This window comes from Pelophylax lessonae (assembly GCF_965119305.1).
Source record: "Pelophylax lessonae genome assembly, chromosome: 2".
Taxonomy (NCBI): Eukaryota; Metazoa; Chordata; class Amphibia; order Anura; family Ranidae; genus Pelophylax; species Pelophylax lessonae.
Genome location: NC_138769.1, coordinates 492553508 through 492580658, shown reverse-complemented (window position 1 = coordinate 492580658; position 27151 = coordinate 492553508). Strand labels below are relative to the sequence as shown.

The 27151-nt window shown below is 45.9% G+C and overlaps 1 protein-coding gene across 3 annotated transcripts in view; it reads right to left on the bottom strand.

Annotated features, from left to right (window-relative positions):
• The window catches only part of UGGT2 (UDP-glucose glycoprotein glucosyltransferase 2), a gene marked incomplete at its 5' end in the record, with an annotated part of 753177 nt that overhangs the window by 134270 nt on the left and 591756 nt on the right, over window positions 1-27151 (bottom strand). For all 3 annotated transcript variants that reach the window (XM_082245311.1, XM_082245312.1, XM_082245313.1), the window contains one exon: window positions 379-463. In XM_082245311.1, the coding sequence (XP_082101437.1) occupies window positions 379-463 (85 nt within the window). The remainder of the gene's footprint in view (window positions 1-378; window positions 464-27151) is intronic.

The window sequence follows — 27151 nt, the reverse complement described above, 5'->3', positions numbered from 1 at the left end:
GTCTCTATTCTCTTGCTTTTTTTTTTTTTTTGTGCAAGAAAAATAATGCTGCTATAAAGAAACTCATGTCACTGCACTCTTTTCATCAGTAGTTATAGCTATGGTGGTTATTGGCATAGTTAAGACAGGGATACAAAAAAACTTTAAAAGTTGGTGCTGACATGGCAATTACTGCCACCAACAGTATAAAACTAGCTATGATTTTAGCCATGCGCAATCAAATGCTCTCTAAAACGAATATTCTTACAGTATAATTCTTTTGGTTATTATCTAAAACCGAATGTTATGTCAAGATCTATAGTTATAAAAGGTGAGTGTATCAACCTATAGTGACCAATTCTGGCAGGTTTTAAGAAGAAATGAAAACTAGATACTTACATGAACTTTAATAATTTTACTGTTGAAATTACTTAGCACCACAATTACTTCTGCTTGATCTGATGGGGAATCAGTCCCAATAAGACTAAAAGAGAATGAAAAGAAATATAAATTATACAGCGCAAAAGAATGCAAATAAGTACCCATGGTCATGGCCATTTCCCTAATACCAGCAGCTCCATGAGGAAGAGTTCAATACTGGTTCCAATACAGATCTGTAAAGTCCCTGGTTTCTCAGAGTCCATCCAAGTTTCATCCTGTGTTGAGCCCTGATGTGTGGTTTTGCCCTCAAAACACATGGGTTGTTTTTTTATAACTTTTTTTATTGACAATTCAGTGAAATTCCAGTTAAAAAGGAAGATCTGCCCTTGCCTTGTATGTTTGATAAATCAAACTTTTATATTATGCATAATTGTATCTGCTGATTGTCTAATTAGAAACCAAAGTCTAATCTAGACAGTCAGCAATCCTGATTTTCACCGACAACAGTGTGCCTGTGCAGCAGAATGTGGTTACTCACAGACCTTTCTGGAACCGTTGTTGGTCTCTATGTAAGGATCACAAAACAGCTCTGCTCACCCCACCCGACCTGCCCACCCCTTCTTGCCTGGCTTCCTGTTAGCATAGAAACGCTCTCAATGTTGATGCCCACTGGCTAGATACATCACTTCCAGAAATGACGCTTCTAACAGGCAACAAACATGCCCTACAGCTGCTGGACCTATATAACATCACAGTAAATGTGGTCACATGACAGGGATGTGTTTTAAAAAAGAAAATGTAGACCATTTGATAGCAAGCCTTTCCTGCTACTTTAAATGATCTTGGAATCTGATTTTGGTCTGACAATCCTGTTTAATGGTTTGAGCTACTGTTGAGTGCCCATTGAGGGAAGCCTTTCTGTATGGGAGTTGCCTCACCACATGCCCTCAACATGGGGGGGGGGTTTGCTTTAGGGCAGGGGGGTCTGCCCCCCCCACCTTAAAGCACCCTGTTCCCATGTTGATGGAGACAAGGGCCTCTTACCCACAAACCTGGGCTGTGGTTCTTGGGGTCTGTGGGGGTAACTAAGGGGCCAAGCCCAACACCTAAAAAAACAACCACACACCATAATCCCCTCTCCACTAAATGATTTGGACTAGTGCACAATGTAAGGTCCATAAAGACATGAATGAGCGAGTTTGGGGTGGAGGAACTTACCTGGCCTGCAGAGTCCTGACCTCAACCCGATAGAACACCTTTGGGATGAATGAGTGGAGACTGCAAGTCAGTTCTTCTCATCCAACAACAGTGCCTGACCTCACAAATGCGCTTCTCGAAGAATGGTCAAATATTCCCATAGACACACTCCTAAATCTTGTGGACAGCCTTCCCAGAAGAGTTGAAGTGGTTAAAGCTGCAAAGGGTGGGCCAACTCAATAGTAATTCCTACGTACTAAAATTGGGATGTCATTAAAGTTCATGTGAGTGTAAAGGCAGGTGTCCCAATTCTTTTGGTAATCTAGTGTGCACTGTATATAAAAACTGTCAGACACCGGAGCTGCAAGAAAAGTGGAAGCCTTGGTCCGGGGAGGAGCGTTTTTTTATATTTTATTTTTTAATTGGGGCGGCGGCGTCAGGCATTGTAATTGACGTTGGAGCTACCATGAGGGACATTTTTAAGTTTTAATAAAAGACTTGTCAAAAACTGCCTCCTGTTTTTCTTACACTACACTGTTTTTTTTTTCTTTTGGGAGAATGGGTAGGGGTACTATGTACCCCATATTCATTCACATGGGGGGGGGCGGGATCTGGGGATCTTAAAGGGGGCTTTCAGATTCCCATAAGGCCCTTGCCCACACACCCCAACCACAGCCCAAGGTTGTGGGGAAAAGGCACTTGTTCCCATCAACACCCCCCCCTGTTGAGGACATGCGGCCTTGTATGGTTTAGGAGGTTGGGGCACTTGCTCGTCCCCCCTTTCCTGGCCTGCCAGGCTGCATTCTCAGATAAAGAGTCTGGTATAGATTTTGGGGGGACCCCACGCCATTTTTTTTTATTTTGGCGTGGGGTTTACCACTCAAGATCCATACCAGCAGTGTAGAAACCTTTTCTAAAAGTCTGAAGGAAACACAAGTCAGATCAGTAAAGACGGCACTTATAGGGAAACATTGATTTTGAAATGTCATGCGACGTGCTCTCAAAGTCAGAGCACATGCTGCACCAGTGTGAACCGGGCATTACTAACACCTTTCATGCACAAACATAACACACGTGACACATAAGGGAAAACTTACCCTAAAAGGGTACAAATAAATAAAACCCTTTGCTCTTTAAGCAATAAAATCCTCCCTTCTTGATTACCTTTTCCTTTACTTTTGCTATTCCCTTTTCTCCTACTACATCACCCATAACTCTATTATACCTCTCTATCTTATATCCCTTGCTTATTGATTTCAGTCACCATGTACCTACTATTCCTTCTTATCCACCCCCCTCCTCCCCTCATCTTTTACAATCTGAATGTCCACTTCCTCACCTCCTCCCACAGTCCTTTGTGTTTTTTTAAGAATCAATCCAAATATACATTGTGCTAAAATCCCTTCCCCCTTCACCCCCCACTTTCTACCCATTCCCCTCTCCGTTCCTCCCTACCTACCCTCTCAAACTATATGTATAGTGATCCTTGAACATTCTTTTATGGGAGGGTGAGGGTGGGAAATGACTTTCCCTCTATCTCCCCCTTTAGGCTTAATAGGCAGATATGTTTCAGAAAGTACACATGTCTAATACAGTCATGTGAGCTATAGTTGGTATATTAAGCATATGAGAGTGACAGTAGTGTCAGAGTGCAAACCATACAGGAATATAAAAAGTGAAACAGAAAGGGGTCCAGATGTAGGTGTGTAGTAGGGCGGTGGAAAGGAGAGTAACCAGAAGTGGATGGGGAGGGTCTGTTTTCCCTAGCAAGCTCAATGGCATGTTGCAAGTGAATAAAAATAATTTTATGTAAAACAAAACACTAGAAATAGTCATTTAAATACCTAATTCTTCTGTACTTTTACCTGAAGTTTTTTTTTAACTTTATGACATGGTCTCTCTAAAGAAAAAAACACTTGATTTACCTATCTATTTACAGGTTTGTCTCCTTCTTAAGGTAAACGTCACCGCATTAGGATACTATGATCAAAAGATATAAAACTTAATTTGTACAATTAATGAAGAGACAAATCTTGGGAGATTCCTGATCTATCCAACCATTACCTTAGTCACTTTTCACACAAACTAACTCCCTCTCTCCCAATCATTATTTGAAACAAGCAAATATAAAACAATTATTTCAAGCACCATCCAAAAGAAGAAAGCAACTCAACTTCAGTTGCAATCTTCTCAAGCTGTGGAGACTATTTCTGGAAGCCCTGATAGCACTGAAATGAATCACCTAATTATAGGGAGTAGATTGATAGCCCTTCTGTTGAGAAACTACAAACAAGCTGTGGAACAGTCCTCTTCATTCTAATCAAGACCCAGCTTGTTGAGGTTTGACATTTGTGAAATGGGTTTTCTTAGCATAATATGATATGAATGGCAGTACGTTTGAGTTTGCACACAAACTGCTGGCAGGAAGATCATTACAGTGAATCTGCAGTCATACTTTGAGACTTGCAGTAGTTGAAGCTTATACCATCTTGAGAAATTGAATGCTGCTTGCTGTGAAAGGACAGTGTCACAATATTTTCTTTACAATAAAAAAGAAAAACAAAAAACAAAAAAAGGGATTTTTGTACTTACAAATTACTTAAGATCCATTTCTCTGAGTTCATCGATGGACACAGCGCTCCATAAATCATGACTACTGGGTTATATTGCCTCCTCCAGGAGTAGGACTAGGCAGAACAAAAAAAACTGGCCGGGGCATACTCAGCTGGTATATAACCCCCATCTCTGCTCTAGGTAATCGGTTTAGTAGCAAGCAGTATTAGAAGTATCAGAACTCCATAGAGGGGTGGGTGCTGTGTCTTTCGAAGAAATCCCATTTTCTCTTTTGTTCATCGACGGACACAGCGGTCCATAAATCATAACTACTGGGACGTCCAAAAGCAGTGCCAGAAAAAATGAGGGGTGGGTAAAATAACCCAAGGCTAAACATAAGAGCCCTTAACCAAGACACAGGAGCCCCATCTGAAAAATAAAAGTTTACAGAAAGACACCCCTCAAGAGGGAACAGCCCCTCTTAAACAGCAGCATGAAAAACTTTGCGGCCAAAAGAAGCATCCGCAGATGCCAAAGTATCTACCTTACAGAATTTTGTGAAGGTATGCACCGACGACCAAGTGGACGCCTTGAAAACTTGTGATATTTATGTCTGATGACGGAAGACCCAAGAAATACTCAGTGCCCGAGTAGAATGTACCCTGACAGGGAAAGGTGGAATGGTGGAATAGGCCTGAGTCACCGTCTGCCTGATCCAATTGGACATGGTAGCCAAAGAAGCGGCCAGCCCTTTCCTTGGTCTGTCCGTAACGACAAAAAGTGAGTCTGACCTAAAGAACTCAGTAGCTGCCAGATACACTCGAATCACACGACCCACATCCAAGGTATGCAAAGCAAATTCCCTGGGATGAGTCAGCTTGGGACACAAGGAAGGCAACACAATGTCCTCATTCAAATGGAAGTCAGAGACAACTTTGGGCAGGAATGATGGACAGGGACAAAGAACCAATTTATCAGTATGGACCACTAAATAGGGACTGTGACAGGATAATGCCACCAATTGATACCCTGCCAGGCGAGGTAATAGCCACCAAGAATGTCCCCTTCTGGGAAAACGTAGACAAGGGAATCGTCCAAATATTCTCAAATGGAGGTTTCTGGAGAACCGAAAGTACTAAATTAAAATCCCATGGCGGCAAAAGAGACCATACAGGTAGAGCCACATGTCGAACCCCCTGAATGAAGGTACGAACTAAAGAGTGCGTGACCAGGGGTCGCTGGAGAAGATTGACAGGGCAGACACCTGGCCCTTGATGGTACTCAAGGCAAACTTCTGATCAATGCCCTGTTGCAGAAAGGTTAGGATCCGAGCCACAGAAAAGGATTGAGGATGAGTGCCAATCGACTCTCACCAAGAAATGTACGCTTTCCACGTACAATGGTATATGTTGCTGAAAGACGACTTCCTCACCTTCACCATAGTAGGGATCACTGATCCAGACAGACCTCTAACCCTCAGTACCTGGCTTTCAATAGCTAAGCCATTAAAACCAGCGACTGTAAAGCATGATGATAGATCAGCTATTGGGACAACTGGTCTTCTCTGAGAGGAAGCACCCAAGGGACTTTTATGGCCACCAGACTGATTGGAAGATCCTCACCCTTGATTCCTCGCAAGAATTGTGGAAGAAGCCTGAGCCGAGGATGATACTGGCCTTACTATAGCCCTCGGACAAAAGCGGCGTCTGCCAGAGGAACCCCTGATCTTGCCACGAACCTTGGTATCCTCCTGTGGAGCTGAACGTGCTAAAGGAGCTGCATGTAGGACTGTGCAAACAGAACTGTCTTGAAGGTGGATACCACCAGACTCAGAACCTGTATGCAAAATGGGAGAGAGAACCATCTGTGTGACAGCAGCCGGTGAATCACGGCCTGTGATTCCTGAAGTTTGTCCAGAGGAAGGACCACCCTGGTCAGAATTAGAATCAGACCTAGGTAAATCAATTCTCTGGACAGGCAATGGGGGGGGGGGGGGACCTTAGGTAATTCGGACATCATCCGAACCTTTGCAGGAATTAAATTTGCCCAAGGAGACTCGGGACCTAAAAAAATCTGAAAAGGGCAAGCTTTGTCCCCCTTTCTGGGTACTCCCAAAAGAATAATTTGATGGATCCTCTTGACACTCATGAAGGAGGTCCACGAGGTCGGAAACCAGCAAAGCTGTCTCCCCACCCCAATAATGGGTGAGGGCAGACCTTCATGCTGAACGGGTCTTATCTGCGGTTCTGGAGAAGCTAGCTCTAAGCTTTCTAGACCAAGGATGCTTGGAACCTCCCGGGGAAGATTTGAAAGATTTGGCACCAGTAAAGAATATCCCCAAGGTTCAGGGTACAGCAGAGAAAGAGAGAGAGAGATAACAGGGACCCCCAAGGACTCACCCTACCGATCAGAGGAGTGCTGAGAATTTGGACAGAGCATCATCATGGATGCCATCCCTGTTTATATGTCCCAGACACAGGAAGAGGAAACTGAGCAGGAGCTTCAGCATCCCCACGAGGCTTCGGTTGTCTCGCGGACTAAGGGAAAATGGCCCTGTGACATCATCCGGCTACACAAACATGGCTGCCAGCTGGAGACCAGCCAGACTAAGAAAAAATGGCCGCCATCAGCTACAGATGCTGAAGCATGCTGCCAGGATCTTTCCTGCGCCCTCTGCAAGGGGACCCCCCCTGAAGGTAGGATACACGTTCGGGGAGACTCCACTGTGCACTCTATACCAGTCTCTGCACTGGAACCCCCTGCACTATACCCACACTGCAAACAGTAGGGCATGCACCTAGGGGTCCCCTACACTGGGATTCCTCCAGACTACCAGGGCAGATGTAAACTATCCCAGGACCCTTAAAGAGTGAGGATAGTGGAGGAGACCCCAGGGGTCTCCGCTGCATCTTCTGCCCTGGGACCCCACCAGACTCCAGGTCCAGACAGGGGGGAAAGGGAGTGGGGGAAGCCCAGCTCAGTGAGGGATTTAAGGATGGGAGGATGGAACCTGCAGGCAGGTTCGACAGTCCCTGGAGGTTACCCGTGTCCACCCCAAAAAACTGTCAATAGGGGAGAGTGGGGACTGTACTTACCTTTCTATGGTGCGGGTAACACTCAAGGCAGAATCCTCGCCACCGAAGTAGGAAAGCTGTCAGCCAAGGGACCGCTGCAACTCAGACCCACGCCCGGTCATATGCGACTGAGTGTGCATTCTTACTTTGGTGCAGGATCACATGACGGTGATCCTCCACCACGTTTTTGGACTCACCTTATGGATTCATTCTGATGGACTCACATATTTTTTGTGGACTTGATTAATCATTTCCCATGTGTTTTTTGATCAAGTTTTATTAGTTATTGATATAGCGCTGCAACCTCATTTATTTATATTACGTTGGTGTTTGTATATTTACACTGTTTTGCACGCTGCTGTTATAATTAAGGCGCTGATTTATTATTTTTTACTGTGAGACGTTTAAAGCGGTAGTATACTAAATTTTTCTACTTTTACCTACAGGTAAGCCTATAATAATGCTTACCTGCAGGTAAAATTAATATCTCCTAAACCTGCAAGGTTTAAGAGATATTCGCCCTGCATGCAGCCGCTGACACCAGAGGCGCATGCGCTCTGAAGGCCCGGCGAACCTTCAGAGTTCCTAGCCGGAAAATGAACTCCCGCGCACATGCGTGGGAGTGACGTCATTGTGGCTCCGGCCACTCACAGCGCCGGAGCCGCGAACCCGGAATAGACGCCGAGGGAACATGACAGCTCCCTCAGCAGTGTCCGGCAACCGTTTCGGGGCTTCATTTTAAGATATGTATTTTATAATGAGCTAGTATGCGATGCATACTAGCTCATTATGCCTTTGTCCTTTAGGGTTTTTTTTTTTGCCGAGTATACAACTGCTTTAACTTGCGGGCCAGCCTCTGTCCGTGAGGCTATGTCGTGGCCGACCTAATGCATAGCTGCAGTTTGCACGCGCTCACTGGCTGGGGGGACCACTGGGCCTAGATTATCAAGCCAGTCACCCAGCCCGGCAGTTGATTGTAGATCTTCAGAGAGAAAAAAACAAAAAAGATGTAAGGAAGGAGAGCCTAGGTCCTTACTCCTGACTAGACAGAATAAAACTGATTACCTAGGGCAGAGAAGGGGGGGGAGGGGGGGTTATATATCAGCTGAGGACAGCCCATGGTGTTTTTTGTTCTGCCTAGTCCTACTCCTGGAGGAGGCAACATAACCCAGTAGTTAGGATGTATGGAGCGCTGCGTCTGTCGATGAACGAAAGAGAAATCTATTTTTGGAAAATTAAAACAAATTCCGGGTATGGATATTTTTGCACAATTACATTGGTCCAGCTTGAACCAGGAGGGATCACTGTAGAAGTTGGAAGTCACTGTAGTAGACACCTCTATCTACTGCTGTGTTCTCCACTTGCTTCCGGGTCCCAAGCTGCCCTGCTATGTGAACAGAAAATATTGCCTACTAGGCACGGGCTTCTTTCAGAGAATGCTATGCATTTTCTCAAAGCTTTTTCTGATTGGACAATGTATTTTGCTATCACTTGCTTAGTTTAAAATGCCCAGGTTTGGGACAGTCCTGTATAAACTAATGTCTTCATTTATCTGTCTTAAAACAGACTTGCAGAAAGAAGAAATAATCTACTGTATATGAAATTCCTCCCCCTTTCTACATAGGAAGATTCTAGGCAAGGAAGGAAGGAAATATTATGTCACATATTGGTGGCTGTTGAGATAATAAGGTGTATTGAATGCTTGAGTGTGGAAAATCTAAAAATCACATAGTTGTGTTTCTACCAATAAAAGCACTTCTGTTGAACATGCTGGATATCTTTCTCACACAACTTAGATTTTTGTGATTAGATTTGTACATTGATAAAAACGTTTTAAATATCATGAATTTAAATGAATATGAATTTATTGTCAGCCATTATCGGCACATTTAGCGCAAGAAAAGCTCAAGAAAAATGCATCCCTTTAAATTCTATGTATGTCTTCACAGTGGTCTGTTGCTCTTCCATTGTGGTGTTAAAAATCGTGCTTGCTGCATTTTTGGTCAGTTAAAAAAAACGCACCAAAAATGAACCTTCCTGTTGAAATGCACTGAGAATGCAGCAAGAATGCATCAATAACGCACTCGTGTTATGTTTTTGATGCGGCTTTTGCGTCACATGACCTATGAAAAACACACCATAAGCACAGTAAAATTGCAACAAAATTGCGCAAAATCATACCAAAATCACGGCAAAATCGAGTGCATTTTCACACCATTGTTGCCACCATTTTCGGCTGCCAAAATTTTTGTGCATCTCTAATTGCAGCTTATCAATCATTAGATGTAGTGGCTTCATTTGTTCTTGGTTGTCAGGCTTTTTTTGTCTCTGTTTTAAGCTGGTGATCTGGTAAGTAACACACCTCCTGTATTAGAGTGCCCCCACTCTGGATGAAAGAGCACATGGGACAGATTTGGGCATGGATGAAAGAGCACATGGGACAGATTTGGACCACAGCATTGTCAGTCTAGGGGGAGGGGAGTGTTAGATGCACTAGAAGATCCAAATATACCAACAGCCAAACTCCAGTTAATACTTTTTTAGCAATTATTTTTCCCTTTGCGATAATGCTTTTACATAAAAAAGCCAATCATTGCGAGCACCCCTGTCAGTGTTAAAGTGTTTGTCTCATCTCTGTAGCGGATACGTCTGCAAGAGCTTGATCTTTTGAAAAAACAACAGACTTACTGTTAGGATCACCAGGTAAAAATAGAAGAAAGAAAGCCTAAAAGAAGACGAATGCAGCCATCACATCTAAGAATTGGTAAGCTGCAATATAGGTTTGCTTTTGGATTTAATACCGATTTAACTTTGTCTATTTTTACTGATTGCCTATTTTTCTCAGTTCCTACCCTATTACATTTGGCAAGGACCCACCAACAGTACCTTGATTGCACTTGCTTCCCTACTCAGACAGGCTAAGCTGTACAAAAAGCAAACTATCGCAAAATGAATTGTTATCTGGTGTAAATGAAGACAGGTTTCTATTTTTACTGCTAAAATGTATAGGTGGGAGAAATGTATGAAACCGAATATGGAGTTGGCATGGCAATCAGAGAAAAACTGTTAAAGGTAACAATACGATTCCTTTAACTGTTAAAAATTGTTTTTATTGCAGGAATGAAAAGTGTACAAACACATGTACAACATGGTAAAGGTACAAAGCCATTATAGAGGTGTAAACACTTGTTAAGATTGCATGTAAAGATCTGACAGTTTTAGTACAATACAATAAATTAAAGATTTTGTTTTGCAGTGGAAGAAAAAAGTAACGAAGAGATAAACAGTTGTTCAGTGAGATATGCATAGTACATTATTAAAATGTATTTCAATAGAATAAATGTATACTTTTCAACCATTATTGAGTCCTTGTTGTTCTTTGGTTTGTAAGTGTAGGGTGCTGAATTGCGCATTGAAGTATTCATCAGATAGAGGTGTGTGGGAGTGTTGTGAATGGGGCTTGTTGTTGTTTTTCACAAGTGTTAATGGTACCAACCCAGGTATTTTCCAGGTTTGTGGGACATCTTTAAGGTTTGCATGTTAGTTTATACAGAGGCAACATTTGATACACCACCTATTTCCATTTAGAAAGGTTCTAGGGGTTTAGTGCTTTTAACACATCTCTGAGCAGCTCCAACAGGCAAACTTAGGGTTAAAATCTTTATTATAAGTTATTAGACATGAATTATGTGACTTAAGACCAAAAGTTTCTTATTTTGTCATAGCCGCAGACCATGTGCATATAATCTCCCTTTTTCTTTTAACATTTGTGGCACTGTGGAATATCTAAATAACCTATATGGCGTAAAATATGCTTTATGAATCTATCAGAAGAAAAAATAAGACCCTCCAAATTGTTGGGACTTTTCTGCAGCAGTATGTCCAAATAGCCTTATTCAATATAAAAATATTTACGTTTTTTGAGAATATAAAAAGCATCATTCATAATAAAAAGGTACAAAATATACATATGAGAAGGTAACCATACAATGAAAAGAAAGTGCTATACACAGGATCAGAACCTATAGCATATACAGCAGGTAGCAACACCCGACAAGTTTCGAGACTGTATATCTCTTCAACAAGGGTAGAAGCTTTCAGGTTCAGGGTCTTTTCTAGCACAACATGTTCAAATGTTCATAGAGTCACTGGGAGTAAAAACCAAGATGTGGATTATGCTGCCGTCTCATGTGGATAACACAGGGAAAGGATTGGATCCCAAAGTCCAGGGCGCCCGACACACGGGCCACCAACATAATAGGGGGCGGGACAATAGCTAGAGTGTCCTAGTAAGGATGGTATATGTGGTGTATGTGTTCCAACTCAAAAGGAAGGAAATATAAAGAAGCTTATATCTAAGTAACACGGGTGAAATTGGTATCACACCATAGAGGCTATTACCAGACAAGGGATGCCTCTGGGTATCTGATAGCATTATCCCCAACTCGTGCTCAGGCAAACTTCGGAAGGCAGGACAAGGAGAGTATCAATCTACTGAAACCTGCTATTGGGGATATAGTTAGATAAAATGTACAGAAATTTGGAGAAGGCGGCCATTTTGAACAGGTTTACTTTGCGCATTACATTTAAGGGTAAATTATTACACACGGTTACTCTATCCATGAAGGTTAGTATTGCATAATTTAAATTATTTTTAATATAGTTGGATAATGGTAGTTGAACCCCAAACCTCTAATACCAGAATTTATTTTTGAGCTGTAACAGACTGGTATTGTCAAGGCCCAAATCAAAACTGGTGTTGACTGGAAATATAGAAACTTGTGTGTAAACCAAATTGTTTCAATTAAATCATGCAATGTGCTAAAAAAAATTATTTGTCAGGTAAAGAAGCATGTTATCTGCATAAAGTAATACCTGCTCCTCCAAGGAGCCAATAGTAAACCCGTAAAATAGTGAAGCCTTTCTGAGCAGGTCTGATGGCCAGGGAAAACAGGAGGAGTGACAAAGGACAACCTTGCCTCAAACTGCTTTGTAAGGGGAATTATTCTGTGACAATATTTTTTGTGTATTATATGTATAGTTAAAATCCAGTTTATCAATATGGGATTGAAATCGAATTTACAAGGGGGGGTTGTCAGCTAAAATATCGCAGGCAAGCGCTTGGAGAAAAGCAGAAGTCTCCTTGCTAGCTGTGTTGTCTTGTCCAATTTCAGAATTAGCTATAAGTTGTCCATAGATGAATTTTATTTTTTTTTGATCAGCCAATTGGCTGATCAAAAAACAAATGGGTTCCTTCATCCACACATGAAGTGATCCTCCTGCTGCACTATTGCATTCTGGCAGTGGGGCTCCTCCACTGCCAGAATACACTGATCAGTGCTGCAGCCTATTGGCTACAAGCACTGATCGAGTGAAAATTTTCCAATATTTGGATGAATAGATCAACGCCTCCCAAATAAGAATGGCCATATACAGTTCAAAATTCAGAAATTTCCTGCTGAACCGGACACATTTCAATTCATGTATGGCCAGCTTTAGGCAGGAAGATGGAACAAGTACAATATGTACTTTGTCCCTAATGGGAAACAGAAAAAGTTAAAAAAAAAAAAAGACTTCCTTAAGGAATTCCCTTTCTTGTTCATTAAAAGGTATTGGGAGAGATAGTGGGTAAGCTCATGAATAGTATGCTGGGCTTGTCATTCACAGTGTGCTATACAAATCTAAGAACCATTAGAGGTGGCCTCATTAGTGCTTTGTATATTGTTTTGGGCATCATAGATTCTCGGGATAAGACATGGGATACAGTAAGGATATGCCAGCAGGCCTCCTTTTTTATCATTTCACTCAAAAATTAGTTGAGCCTGGTACAACATTTTTTTTAAGTGCCCTCCAACAAAGCAACATGTAATGGTTTTCTCATGATGCCTGTAGATCTGATAATTATCTGGAGTAGGATATTAGGTGTACATATGTTCAGTTTCTGTGAGCTTTTTTTCTAGCTCTAGAGTGTTTTCTTCATAAGCTTTTTAACTGCAGGATAAAAACAGAGTGGCTTTAAAAGCTTCACATTTAATCTCCTCAGATGTACATTAACTGTTTTTTTCACCTAATGCTTATTAATATCAACACATTTAAATTGTACAGCGGGAACTTTCAGAAACAGGGGGTCCCAATCTCTAAATCCTCATTCCTTAAATTTAAGGTTAAGAATAGCCCTACAAGAGAGTGGTCGGAGATGGCACGAGGCAGATAAATGGATTTTTGTAAAATCTTACCGTAAAATCCTTTTCTCTTAGCTCATTGACAGACGTAGTCCTCGGTGATACAGCACCTTCAGGTTATGTTGCCTCCACAGGAGTAGGACTAGACAGGAAATAAAATGCTCTGGCCACACCCTAGGGGCAGTCCCAGAGGGTATATCCTCTCTCTCTCTGCCTCAGCAAATCAGTTATGTCATAAAAGCAGTCTTTAGAGAATTTAACCCAACCCAACTCAAAAAAAAAGAGGGGCGGGTACTACGTCTGTCAATGAGCTAAGAGAAAAGGATTTTACGGTAAGATTTTACAAAAATCCATTTTTCTCTATCGCTCATTGACAGACGTAGTCCTCGGTGATACAGCACCTTCGGGAAGTCCCAGAGCAGTATCACAAATGAGGGGTGGGAAAATGGAAATCAAATCCAAATCTAGAAGGCCCAACCGGTGCCAACTAGAAGTTTACAATGCTCATCCTTAATGATGAGACTCAACAAAAAAATTTTCAAACAGAAAAAAACCCTCGAGGTAGACCACCGGTCTCCTCAAATTGCGGCCTGCAAAACCTTGCGGCCAAATGAGGCATCCGCCGATGCCATCACATTAATTTTATAAAATTTTGTAAAGGTATGTACCGACGACCAGGTGGCCGCTTTACATACCTGGACCACTGACGCCTGATGGTGAAAGGCCCAGGAAATACTGAGCGCTCGAGTGAAGTGCGCCCTAACAGGGAACGGAGGATTCCGACCCTTAATAGAATAAGCCTGTACCACCGTCTGACTGATCCATGTAGATATGGTCGCGGCAGACACAGGCAACCCCCTTCAAGGGCTATCCGTGATCACAAAAAGTGAGTCCGTCTTACGAAAACCACTTTAGGAAGGAAGGATGGATTCGGAAGAAGAACCACCTTATCCCTATGAACCACCAGATCTGGGGAACGACAGGATAATGCGGCCAGTTCTGACACCCTGCGTAGAGAAGTAATGGCCACCAAGAAGGCCACCTTCTGGGAATGTAAGCAAGGGAATCTCCCTAATATCTTCAAAGAGAAGTTTCTGAAGAACCGACCACACTAAATTAAGATACCAGGCGGTAAGGGTGCGCGCACTGGCGGAGCCAGATGTCGCACCCCCTGGATGAAATTCCGCACCAAGGAATGATTAGCCAAAGGTTTCTTGAAAGAAGATTGCTAACGCCGAAAACCTGACCCTTGATCGTGCTCAAGGATAGTTTCTGCTCAACCCCTTGTTGCAGACAGACCAAAATTCGGGTCACCGAATAGGTATGTGGGGAAAATCCAATAGATTCACACCATGCAATATAAGACTTCCATGTGCTGGAAGTCGCTTTCCTTGCTTTAACTGGAGGTAGGAATAACTGAAGCTGACACTCCCTTGTCCTTCAGTACCTGGGTCTCAATGGCCAGGCCATTAAGCCAGCGACTGTAAAGCAAGATGAAAGATCGGTCCCTGAGACCGCAAATCCTCCCTGAGAGGAAGTCTCCAAGGAGCGTCCGCGACTAGCCTCGCCAAGTCGGCGTACCAGGCTTGACGAGGTCAATCCAGAATTTCCAGAATAACTGGAATTCCCTCCACCTCTATCCTGCGAAGAAGTTCCCGCAGCAACTTGAGAGGATGGAAGGCATGCCGTAGCTGATACTGCCCCCACGGGGCGATCAGCGTTTCTGCTGCGTCCGCTAGAGGATCGTGGCGCGAGCTACAAACCTCCGCACCTTCCTGTTAGGCCAAGGTGCCAACAGATCCACATCCGGGATGTCCCAATGAAGGGACAGCTAGGGAAAAAACCTCTGGATGAAGAGGCCATATGCGATTGGATCCGAATCGGGCTGCTCTAGAGCTGCTCGATCCAGTAAATCAGACAAAATCTGATCGCTCTCAATTCCGATACCCTTATTGGTAATCTGGATACTATCGGAAGAAATGACTTCCCCTGGTTGAGCATCGGAGACTTCCTGGTCCGCTCGCTCAACCGGATCCGATTGTCCAGGGAATCGGAATTCTGATTCCATTAAAAAAGAATCTCCTTCAGGAGAATTCGGGTATGAGACTGGGTATACGGTACTGCCTCTAAGAAGGCCACCATCAGTCCCAGCCAATTGACGGACAGCAACATCCGAATCATTGACTGAACCTTCTGGAGTTTCCCAGCAAGGAGAAACTCTCTTGCCCAGGATGTATCCAACCTTAGGCCCAGATAGTTCAGTCTCCTGGTGGGAACCAGGGATGATCTTTGGGAAAGCGAAAAAACGCTGATGTCCTGCGATGATGAGGATATAAAGATAGGCATCCTATATGTCTATGGACGCCAGGAAATCTCTTTTATGCAGGGAGGCCACCACTGTACGGATGGACTCTATTTCTTCCCAAGTCCAGATTTGGACGCACCTTGCCCTCTTTCCTGGGCATTGTGAATAGGTTCGAATAGAACCCCTGAAACCGTTCAATGTTAGAAGGGCAGAATCGCACCGGTGGAAGTGATCGAAACTCGATCCTGTGTCCTCCAGAAACCGGTGAAGACATCCCCCCCCCACCCCAGAGATGGGTAGGGGCGCATCAGGCTATATTCTTCAGGCTTGGCTGAGCCGGACTCTTTGTTTACCCGACCAGCGCCCTTTGAAACCCCTCTAAAGGGGCTTTGGAGGGTTTTGCCTTATCGCCCGCCCTCGCAGAACGAACAACTCTATATGAGCAGGAAAGGAAGGTCCTCGTTAGTTACGAGGTCTTTTTATCCTAACAGTCTGTGGCAAGACAGCAGGTGGTACCGTCTATCCTATAAAGAGGAATTCCTCAAACGGATAGCACCTAGCCATGCGTTCGGAAATAACAGGGGTTCGTTTCAAAACGACCCCATTTGGGTAAAGGAAAATCCTTCGCCCTTTTGGTAGGCTAACAAGTACCAAAAAGGAATCTCAGTCTCAGCTACCTCTGCCGGTGTAACCTCAAGACTAAAGGTTTCCCGGACGGACACAACTAGTGCATCCACCACTCTTGTGCTATGGCGGAGGCAGAAACGTGCTCCTCACTGCTGAGGAGATATTACCTGAGACAACAGCCCCCTAAGAGGGACCTGCAACTGCATTGACCAGTTCCGAATCCGTATCTGAAGTATCTGATAAACAATAGGGGTAGGCGGGGGTCGCTACTTGACCCCCGTCCCTGACAGGCCACCTCCACCCGGGATACCAAAGACTCCAAAATTGCCGATAATGCATTAAAACACAAGTGGGGTACTGGAGGGTCCTGCGGCCACCTTGAGGGGATCAGGTGGGAAAACCTATGCGGCAGGGTCAATGATTATACAAGACACTTGCCAGCGACAAAAAATGACAAAGTAAAAAAAACTTTTTTTTTTTTTTGTGTCCCCCAGTCGCAACAGCGCCCCTCAGTGTTACCTGCCTTTTTGGACCCCACAGAGAGAGAGACAGACCCCAAGGCTCATCCCTGATGCACAGAAGTTTTCATCAGCTTGCTCAGTGCTTGTCTTGTTACAGACAGGAAGTCTTTGGCCCTATTTCCTGGGTAAAAGAGGCGGCTCCGCCGCTTAACACGCCTGCCGGCTCCTCCCCCTGGCTCCATGAGGTGTTTGAGTCACCTCAAACATGGCCGCCCCCATGCTGGAGACACGAGGCTACACCAAAATGGCGGCCTCGTGCGATCTACCAGACAATGGCGGCGGCCTGCACAGAATAGCGGCATGTCTGCAGAAGGATCTCGGCCTCACAACCCTTCACCCTCATGGTGGTCAGCGTGGTCGGAGGTACCGGACCCTAGCGGGCCGTATGCGGACCGCTGCTTAGCTGGAGGAATGATCTGGAATGCAGTATACATGTATAGACATCGCCCTGTGGCTACTGACAGGTAGGATACCTTATACTATCACAGTAAAGTTCTAGTACTGCCACTGACTACAATCATTTACACATCTTTACAATTAGATAGTCAGCTCCCAAACCAAGCCTCCTGGCTTCTTGTACACAAAAATCACACTCAATTAGGGGGATCTGTGACATGTTGTAGGATAGAGGGGAACCCATCCTTACCATTACAGAGAGGGGCCCGCGTTCACCACAAGACCCGTCAGGGGGAAAGGGGGAACATACTACTCACCATACCGGAACCAGGCGGGCGCCAACTCCTGACAGTACCCCTCTCCACCGAGGTAGGAGGGCTGTCGACCAATACGGCCGCCGTGACTCATGGTCTTTGGCGTTTCAGCGAGACGTTTAACTCGCAGGGTCAGTCCCCGTCCAGTGGGACTATGTCGCGGCCGACCCAGCACGGAGCTATGGCCTGCACGCGCTCGTAGGCTGAACTGGGGTGACCACTGGATCTCAACATCCAGCCCGTCGCCCAGTTCAGCTTTCTTGCTTGAAGATCTCACAGGAACACTGGAGAAAAAAAGCTGTCTTAAAAAATTATTTTCTAAGAAAAAAATCCTGCCAGGACCGAAGAACCCAGCAAGGTATCTAGGTCCTTACTCCTGACTAGACAGAAAAAAACTGATTTGCTGAGGCAGAGAGAGAGAGGATATACCCTCTGGGACTGCCCCTAGGGTGTGGCCAGAGCATTTTATTTCCTGTCTAGTCCTACTCCTGTGGAGGCAACCTAACCCGAAGGTGCTGTATCACCGAGGACTACGTCTGTCAATGAGCGATAGAGAAAATCGGATTTTTGTACTTACCGTAAAATCCATTTCTCTGAGTTCATCGAAGGACACAGCGCTCCATAAATCATAACTGATGGGTTATATTGCCTCCTCCAAGAGTAGGACTAGGCAGAACAAAAACACCTGGCTACGCCCATGGCCCATCCTCAGCTGGTATATAACCCCCCTCTCAGCTCTAGGTAATCAGTTTAGTAGCAAGCAGTATTAGAAGTATCAGAACTCCATAGAGGGGTGGGTGCTGTGTCCATCGATGAACTCCGAGAAAGTGGCCGCCTTGCAAACTTGCGATATTGAAGCCTGATGACGGAAGGCCCAAGAAGTACTCAGCGCCCAATTAGAATGCGTTGTGACAGGGCAAGGTAGAACCTGACCTTAAATGGAATAGGCCCGAGTTACCGTCTGATTGATCCATCTGGACATGGTAGCCAAAGAAGCGGCCAGCCCTTGTCTTGGTCCGTCTGTAACCACAAGAAGCGAGTCTGGCCTCCGAAAAGACTCAGTAGCTGCCAGATAGGCCCAAATCGCACAAATCACATCCAAGGTATGCAAGGCAAGTTCCTTGGGATGACAAGGATGGCAACACAATGTCCTCATTCAAATGGAAGTCAGAGACAACTTTGAACAGGAATGATGGACAGGGACGAAGAACCACTTTATCAGTATGGACCCCTAAATAGGGACTGCAACAAGATAATGCCACCAATTCCAATACCCTGTGGGCCGAGGTAATAGCCACCAAGAATGTCACCTTCTGGGATAAGGTAGGCAAGGGAATCTCCCAAATATTCTCAAATGGAGGATTCTGGAGAACCAAAAGCAATACATTTAAATCCCATGGGGGCAAGAGAGACTGTACAGATAGGGATACATGTCGAACCCCTAAATGAAGGTACGAACTAAAGAGTGTGTGGCTAGGGGTCACTGAAAGAAGATTACCAAGACAGACACCTGGTCCTTGATGGTACTCAAGGCCAACTTCTTATCAATGCCCTGTTGAAGAAAGGTTAAGATCCGAGCCACAGAAAAGGATGGAGGATGAGCACCAATCGACTCACACCAAGAAATGTATGCTTTCCACGTACAATGGTATATCACTATAGTAGGGATCACTGATCCAGACAGACCTCTATCCCTCAGTACCTGGCTTTCAATAGCCAAGCCATTAAAACCAGTGACTGTAAAGCAGGATGATGGATAAGCCCTTGGGAAAACTGGTCTTCTCTGAGAGGAAGCCCCCAAGGGATGTTTACAGCCACTAGGATGATTGGAAGATCCTCGCAGAAACTGCACAAGAAGCCTTAGCTGAGGATGATACTGGCCTTACCATGGCCCTTGGACGATTGCGGCGTCTGTCAGAGGACCCCATGACCCCGTTAAGAACTTCAGTATCCTTCCGTGGAGCCAAACTTGCTACAGGAGCTGCATGTAAGACCTTGCAAACAGAACTGTCTTGAAGGTGGATACCACCAGACTCAGAACCTGTATGCAAAAATGGCAGAGAGAACTGTGTGACAGCAGCCGGTGAATCGCAGCCTGTGGTCCCTAAAGTTTGCACAGAGGAAGGATCACCCTGGTCAGAAATAGAATCCGACCTATGTAAATCAATTCCCTAAGGAAGGGATAGGGGGGGACCTTAGGTATTTCCGACATCACCTGAACCTTTGCAAGAATAAAATCAGCACAAGGAGACTCCCGACCTAAACAACCTGAGAAGGACAAGCTTTGTCCCCCTTTCTGGTTAAATTAAACATTTCACAGATCTCCTTGACGCTCACCCAAGAGGTTCACGGGGCTAGAAACCAGCGAAGTTGTCCCCCACCTCAATGATGGGTGAGGGCAGACCCTCATGCTGAAGGTGTCTTGTCTACTGGTCTGGTGAAGGTAGCTCTAGGCTTACCAGACCAAAGTTGCTTGGAACCTACTGGGGAAGATTTAAAAGATCTATTTCCCTTATCCTCCGTCCCAGAAACACGAAAAAATGTTCTATGGGCTGAGGAGGGCCCCCGTCTGCGGCCAGGTTCCTTCCCTTTCCTTGACTGTGGCAGGAAGGTACTCTTCCCTCCTATCATACCTTTAATGATGTCATCCAGGGTAGCCCCAAACAAGCGATCGCCTAGAAAGGGCAGATCGATGAGCTTTCTTAGAGGCTTGATCTGCGGATCAATTCTTAAGCCACAGCACCTGCCTAATCCCCACCACTGAAACAAAGTTTGGACAGCACAGAAGATGTATCCAAAACTGCATCACAAATAAACTGCAGCCCATGGATCAACTGGTCCGCTAAATCAACATAAGCAGCAGGGACCTGCTCACCCCCAAGCCCTGGATCAAAAGCTTGGCCCAGTTAGTTAGGGTCTGAGAACCAAGGGCTGAGGCAAAGACTGGCTGAAATGTTGAACCAGCCATAGTAAACATGCTGCATGCCACAGCCTCCGCTTTCTTGTCAGCCGGGTCCTTAACCACTTAAGCCCCGGAAGATTTTACCCCCTTCCTGACCAGGGGGTATGTTGCGATTCGGCACTGCACTGCACTGGACAATTGCGCGGTGGTGCGACGCTGTACCCAAAAGAATTTGACGTCCTTTTTTTCCCACAAACAGAGCTTTCTTTTGGTGGTATTTGATCACCTGTGCGATTTTTTGATCATGCGCTATAAACAAAAAAAGAGCGACAATTTTGCAAAAAACAATATTTTTCACATTTTTTTATATGAAATTCCCCCCCAAAAAAATGTAAAAATCTAAATTTTTTTAAATTTTTGGCCAATTTGTTTTCAGCTACCTAGGTTTGGTAAAAAAAAAAATCACAATAAGCGTATTTTGATTGGTTTACGCAAAAGTTATTGCGTTTACTAACTAAGGGAAAGATTGTCATTTTTGTTGTTTTTTTTTTAACGCGTAATGGCGGCGATCTGCGATTTTTTTGCGGCACTTCGACATTGCGGCGGACAGATTGGACCCTTGACTGACATTTTTGACACTTTTGGGGGTACCAGTGACATTACTACAGTAATCAGTGCTATACATATGCACTGTTACTGTAAAAATGACACTGGGAGGGAAGGGGTTAACTTTATTCGAGAGGGAGGGGTTAAGTGTGTCCCTAGGGGCATGCTTCTAGCTGTCATTGGATGTGGCTAGTGGTGTAATAGCACAGATCAACGGTCCTACATAGCAGGACCGAGTGATCTGTGTTTTTACACAGGGGAGAATGACAGGCGGCTTTGTTTACACTAGCCACCTGCCTTTCTCCCTCTCTGCCCGACGATCGCGAGTGACCGGCGGACATCGGGTCCGCCGGTCACATGCGCCGGCTTCCTCTGGTACAAGCGGGGGCGGAAGCGCGCCCCCGGCGGCGCGCGCTCGCCCCCTATTTGCTCCCAGGCTAGTGACGTACCGGTACGTCACTTTGCCTGGTAGGGGCTGACCGCCGCCGTATATAGTCGGGCGGCGGTCGGCAAGTGGTTAAAGGACAGGGATTCCTCAACTGGGATCATGATTGCTTTATTCTACCTGGAAACAGGAGGGTCCACTACTGGTTGACTAGCCCACTTTTTTTTACAAGTGACTCCTCAAAAGGGTAACGTACAGCAAAACGTTTAGGGACCACAAAGGGTTATTTTGGTTGTTCCCATTCCTTAAAGGCTGTTAAAATAAGGAACATAAGGAAACACCTTTAGAATACGATGCAAATTGTGCGTTCCAAACGACACAGCCATGTACGTGGCTTCATCAACCACATCCTCCATTTTTAAAGTCTTAAACACTGCAGTGATAAGTGCATCTACCAGCGCTTTTCAATTCGCTGCTGTGACCATGGAGGAATTATCCCCACTACTGGATGGATCAGGGGGTGTGATATTAAATCTCCCTGGACGGGCTGCGTCCTCGGCAGCATCAGGTCCAGAATCAGATGAGACTGAGCCTGAGCAGGGGAAGGTAGGGGATGCTTTCTCCTGGGCTTTTGCTCACATGCCACTTACACACGGGACACTAAGGACTGCAGGACCGCTGTCAGTGCAACCATGGGAAGCTGGGGTTAAGAGGGACCTGCCACCTCTATGAAGGGGTCAGTGGGAGAGATGTGACCCTGAGGCTCAATAAGGAACAGAAGACCTTGCAGTACAAAAACAATCTTTTGGCACCACTAAAGGATCCCCCTCCAGGGTCTCCAGGTAATTTTCTATGTGCTGAGAAGGAGGGCCCCCGTCTGCGACGAGGCTCCTTTCCTAGATTTTGGCAGGAAGGTACTCTTCCCCCCTCTGATGACCATGAGGGGGGAAGATGATGATGTCATCCAGGGTAGCCCCAAACAGGCGATAGCCTTGAAAGGGCAGATTAATGAGAGCTTTCTTAGAGGCTTGGTCTGCAGACCAATTCTTAAACCACAGCACTCGCCTAGTCACCACTGCTGAAACAAAGTTTGGACAGCACAGGAGCTGTATCGAAAGCTGCATCACAAATAAACTGCAGCCCATGGACAAACCAGTCCGCTAAATCAACATAAGCAGCGAGGACCTGCTCAACCCCCAGGCCCTGGTGCAAAAGCTTGGCCCATTCAGTTAGGGTCCGAGACACCAGGGCTGAGGCAAAGACTGGCCGCAATGTTGAACCAGCCATCCCACAGCCTCTGCTTTCCTGTCAACCGGGTCCTTAAAGGACGGGGATTCCTACTGGGATCATGGTAGCTTTGTTCAACCTGGAAACAGGAGGGTCCACCACTGGTGGACTAGCCCACTTTTTAAAAGTGACTCCCCAAAAGGGTAACATACAGCAAAACGTTTGGGGACCACAAAGGGTAATTTTGGTTGGTCCTATTCCTTACAGAAAGACTTGTCAAAATAAGGCACATAAGGAAACACCTTTGGAGTGCGAGGGGACTTATGCATACCAATCGACACAGCCACGTCCGTGGCTACATCAGCCACATCCTCCATTTTTTTTAAATCTCACGCACTGCTGTGATAAGTGTGTCAACCAGCCCTTTTCACTTCGCTGCTGCGACCATGAAGGAATCATCCTATCAGATGGATCTAGGGTGTGATATTAAGCCCCCCTGGATGGGCTGCGTCCATGGCGGCACAAGGCTCAGAATCAGATGAGACAGACTGAGCAAAGGAAGGAGGGGGGGCGCTTCCTCCTGGACCTTTGCCCACATGCCACTTCCACCCGGGACACTAAGGACTGCAGAACCTCCATCAGTGCAACCATGGTAAGCTGGTGTTTAGAGGGGCCTGCCACCTCCATGAGAGGGTCAGTGGGGAGATGTGACCCTGAGGCTCCATAAGGAAAGGAAGATCTTGAGGTACAAATACAATCTTTTGGCACCACTAAAGGATCCCCCCAAGGCTCAGGGTACAGCAGAGAGAGAGAGAGCGCGCGATAACAGGGACCCCCAAGGACTCACTTTACCAATCGGAGGAACGCAGAGAATTCAGACCCAGCATCTTAGACAGAATAAAACTGATTACCTAGAGCAGAGGGGGGGGGGGGGGTTTATACCAAGCTGAGGACATCCCCTGGGCATAGCCACGTGTTTTTTGTTCTGCCTAGTCCTACTCCTGGAGGAGGCAATATAACCCAGTAGTTATGATCTATGGAGCGCACTGTCCATCGATGAACAAAAGAGAAATTTAGGCTCATGATTGTAATCAATGACCTAGATGTAGGGGATGGTGGTTAGATGCAGATATATAGTAAATGGATGTTCCACCTTATACTTTTGGTTATTGTTTTTTCTTTTATGTTATTTTTATTGCGGTTTTGTATGATATACGAGACTTTAATTAATTTTTTTTTTTTTTTTTATCTTTTTATTATTTCAAGAAAAAAACAACATACAAACAACAGGTGCAAAAGGTTCACTGAGCAGCCTTACAACTTATGGCCAGCGACATGGACAGCATGCAAAGAAAAAAATAAAACATGGGGTGCCCACGCAGGGGCGAAATGACAGTGGTATCATACTGCAACAACACAGTAATAAATAGCATGAGACAATAAAAATTGTAGTACAAACGGCAGTTCAGCCAACTCTCAGTCGGCGGCTAAGTAACCCCGGAGCCACTGTCACCAAGGCAGGTAGCAAGCAACGGGATGGAAGAGTCCACCAACCACCTGGCCCAAACTCTGTCGTGCTTCTTGGGGCATCTCCTATGAAAGTACGTGTCCCTGTACAGCGGTATCACCGAATCCACCAGCGTCCTCCATCGCTGAAGCGAGGGGGGAGACCGCTGTCTCCAGTGAAGCACTATATTCTTCCTGGTGAAGAAAAGAAGGAGACCCATGAGGGTGCGGTCCGCCACCCTAGGCAACAGGTCATCCAGGAGGCCCAATAGAGCTATTTTAGGTGAGGGGTCAATGGAAACCTGCAAAACGCCGCTCACAGCGGCAAATACCCGCGACCAGGTCCAGAAGATGTGAATAAAGTCCCCGGGAGTTCGGCAGCACCGCCAGCACTCCGGGGAATGGGAGCCATGTATCTTGTGTAGGCGATGAGAGGTAAGGTAGGCCTGGGGTGCCCACCACATACCTTTGTTGCCACATGGAGAGCACCAGCACTACATACCACTACATACCTACCAGAGTGGTCAGTGTGTACCGCCTCCACCACGCAGGGCAAGGACTTCCAGATTAATATGGAGACACCCCTCGCATATGTAGAGTAAGAGGCATGGAAGGACCTCTGCACCCACGGTCTCTTCAGAGATAGGAGCTTGCTGCCCACCAGGTGGGTTTCCTGTAGAATCAGTATGGAAGGGCTGTAACGTTGCACATATTGGAAGAGCAATGCCAGTTTGAATCTTGAATTGAGACCCCGCACGTTCCAGGATAGCACGGAAAAAGTAGTTGGCTTACGTGATGCCATCATGGAAGGTTATGAGAAAGGACACCCCAGAACAATCGTACGTAAGCTCAGACACCTGGGGAGCAGCAAGGCAGAGCAAACCCATGCACCTAACAAGAACACATACAAAGTAAGCCCTCCAAAGGGGAGAGCACAACACCCCAAACACATAGTGCTTACCCTACTGTACCCCGGCACTCCCAAAAAACGTATGGGGGAGGCCCTGGGACAGTTTAAACCCAAAAACGGAGAAAAAAAATAGAGCGATTAGGCACCGGCCGTCCAACCTACCAGGCCTATCGCGGGAACAAGTCCAACAGTAGTCTGTCCAGAATTTTCCACCAGCCTTCGACAAGACTAGCGGGCAGCACAGGGCAAAAAAATAGTCCAAAAACAGAAAAAGATGGCAAAAAAAAAAAGGAGGGGGGGGGACCACAATCCGCCCGAGCTCTGTGTTAAGTCAAAAAGGACAAAAGGGCTGAAGGAGGATATAGGGTAAACCACCCCCGCAGGGGAGAAGGGACAAGGAGCCATGAGAAACACGTCCAGGAGGGGCAGAGTAGAAACAAAAGGAAAAAAAATGGGAGAAAACGACAAGCAGGAGTCATTGCAAGAATCCACTTACAACATCCAGGACATCCCGCAGCAGAAGGGGCTCAGGGAGCAGGCAGCAATCAGGCAGCAGCACCCAGGGTGTCAATCCAATCACCTGCATCCGAAGGGGTCTCGAAGAATCGTACTGTTCCCTGATGGGCCACCCGCAGCCGACTGGGGTACAGCATACTATACTTGATGTTCCTCTCCCGCAGACGACGTCTCACATTATTGAAGGATCTGCGGCGTCTCTGCACCTCAGCAGAAAAATCCGGGAACAGCATCACTTTGGTGTTTTCGTAGGGCGACTCCTCACGTTTCCTGGCCACAGCAAGGATCATATCCCGGTCCTGGTAATTCAGCAGCCGGACCAGGAACGGTCTGGGAGGAGCACCCGAGGGGCGCCTGCCGGTGGGCACTCGATGTGCCCGCTCAACCACGTAGGTGGCGGGAAGGTTGTTCAGATGTAGCAAGGATTTGAAAAAGGCCTCCGCAAAAGTCTCAGGGTGGTCACCTTCCGCTCCCTCCGGCAAACCCACCACACGTACGTTATTGCGGCGTTGCCTGTTCTCAGCATCATCCACCTTATTAGTGAGCGTGGCGACCAGAGCCTGCAGGTCTGCGAGCTGGGCTGAGTGGGATCCTTGGCGGTCCTCCACCTCACCAATCCGGCCTTCCGCCTCCGTCAGTCTGCCTCTGATCTTGTCCAAGTCATGGCGGATTAGTGTGCATTTGGACACCACACTGTCAATGTGGAGCATTAGGGACGCTTTGCAGCCCTCAATGGCCGCAAGGATAGGCGATGTGATCGCCGCTGCTTCTACCGCCACATCCGCTGGTGCAAGGGAGCTCCGCTCCGGTGTCTGCAAGCCAGGGGGAGAAGACATCCCTGCCGAGGCCCCTGAGCTGCGTCCCTCCGGGACGCTATCGGAGACAGGCAAGATGGCGCCGGAAGAACACGTGACCCGTCCTTTTCCCGGGTGCGGAGGCTTCGGGTCTTTAGGCAGCTTACCCTTGGGTTTGGCCGACATGGCAAAGGGACCAGGATGATCCTGAAGAGTAGGGCAAGCCGGCCAGCTAACTTGCGGGGACAGAATCGCCCTAAAATAGAAGGATGGGCACGGATGATCACGGAGCTCTGCTCTGCAGCCACACGTCCGTTCAGGCTCACATCCCGGCCACACCCCCGACTTTAATTTAATTTTAAACAAATTATCATTGTTATGTGCTACTTACAATGTTATCACAGATAACCAGATCCCCCCCCCCCCCCCTTCCCACTGGATATGTGCTTGAGATATAGAATAATGTAGAAGATATGTAACCTATAAAAAACCATGGGTTTATTCTTGGAACCTGACACCTTTTTTTGCTTTGTAATTCCGTAAACTATAAACAGACGAGCAGATTATTTGCTGACGTCATGTCTCATTTAAAAGCTCCACTTATCAGGTCACATCTGTAGGTAGGTAGGTGTGTGTGTGTGTAGATATATATATATATACACATACACACAATTAGGTCCATATATATTTGGACACAGGCACAATTTTTATACTTTTGAAAAAAACTAAAATGAAACAATCCAAACTAATTTGAAGTTCAGATTTTCAGCTTTAAT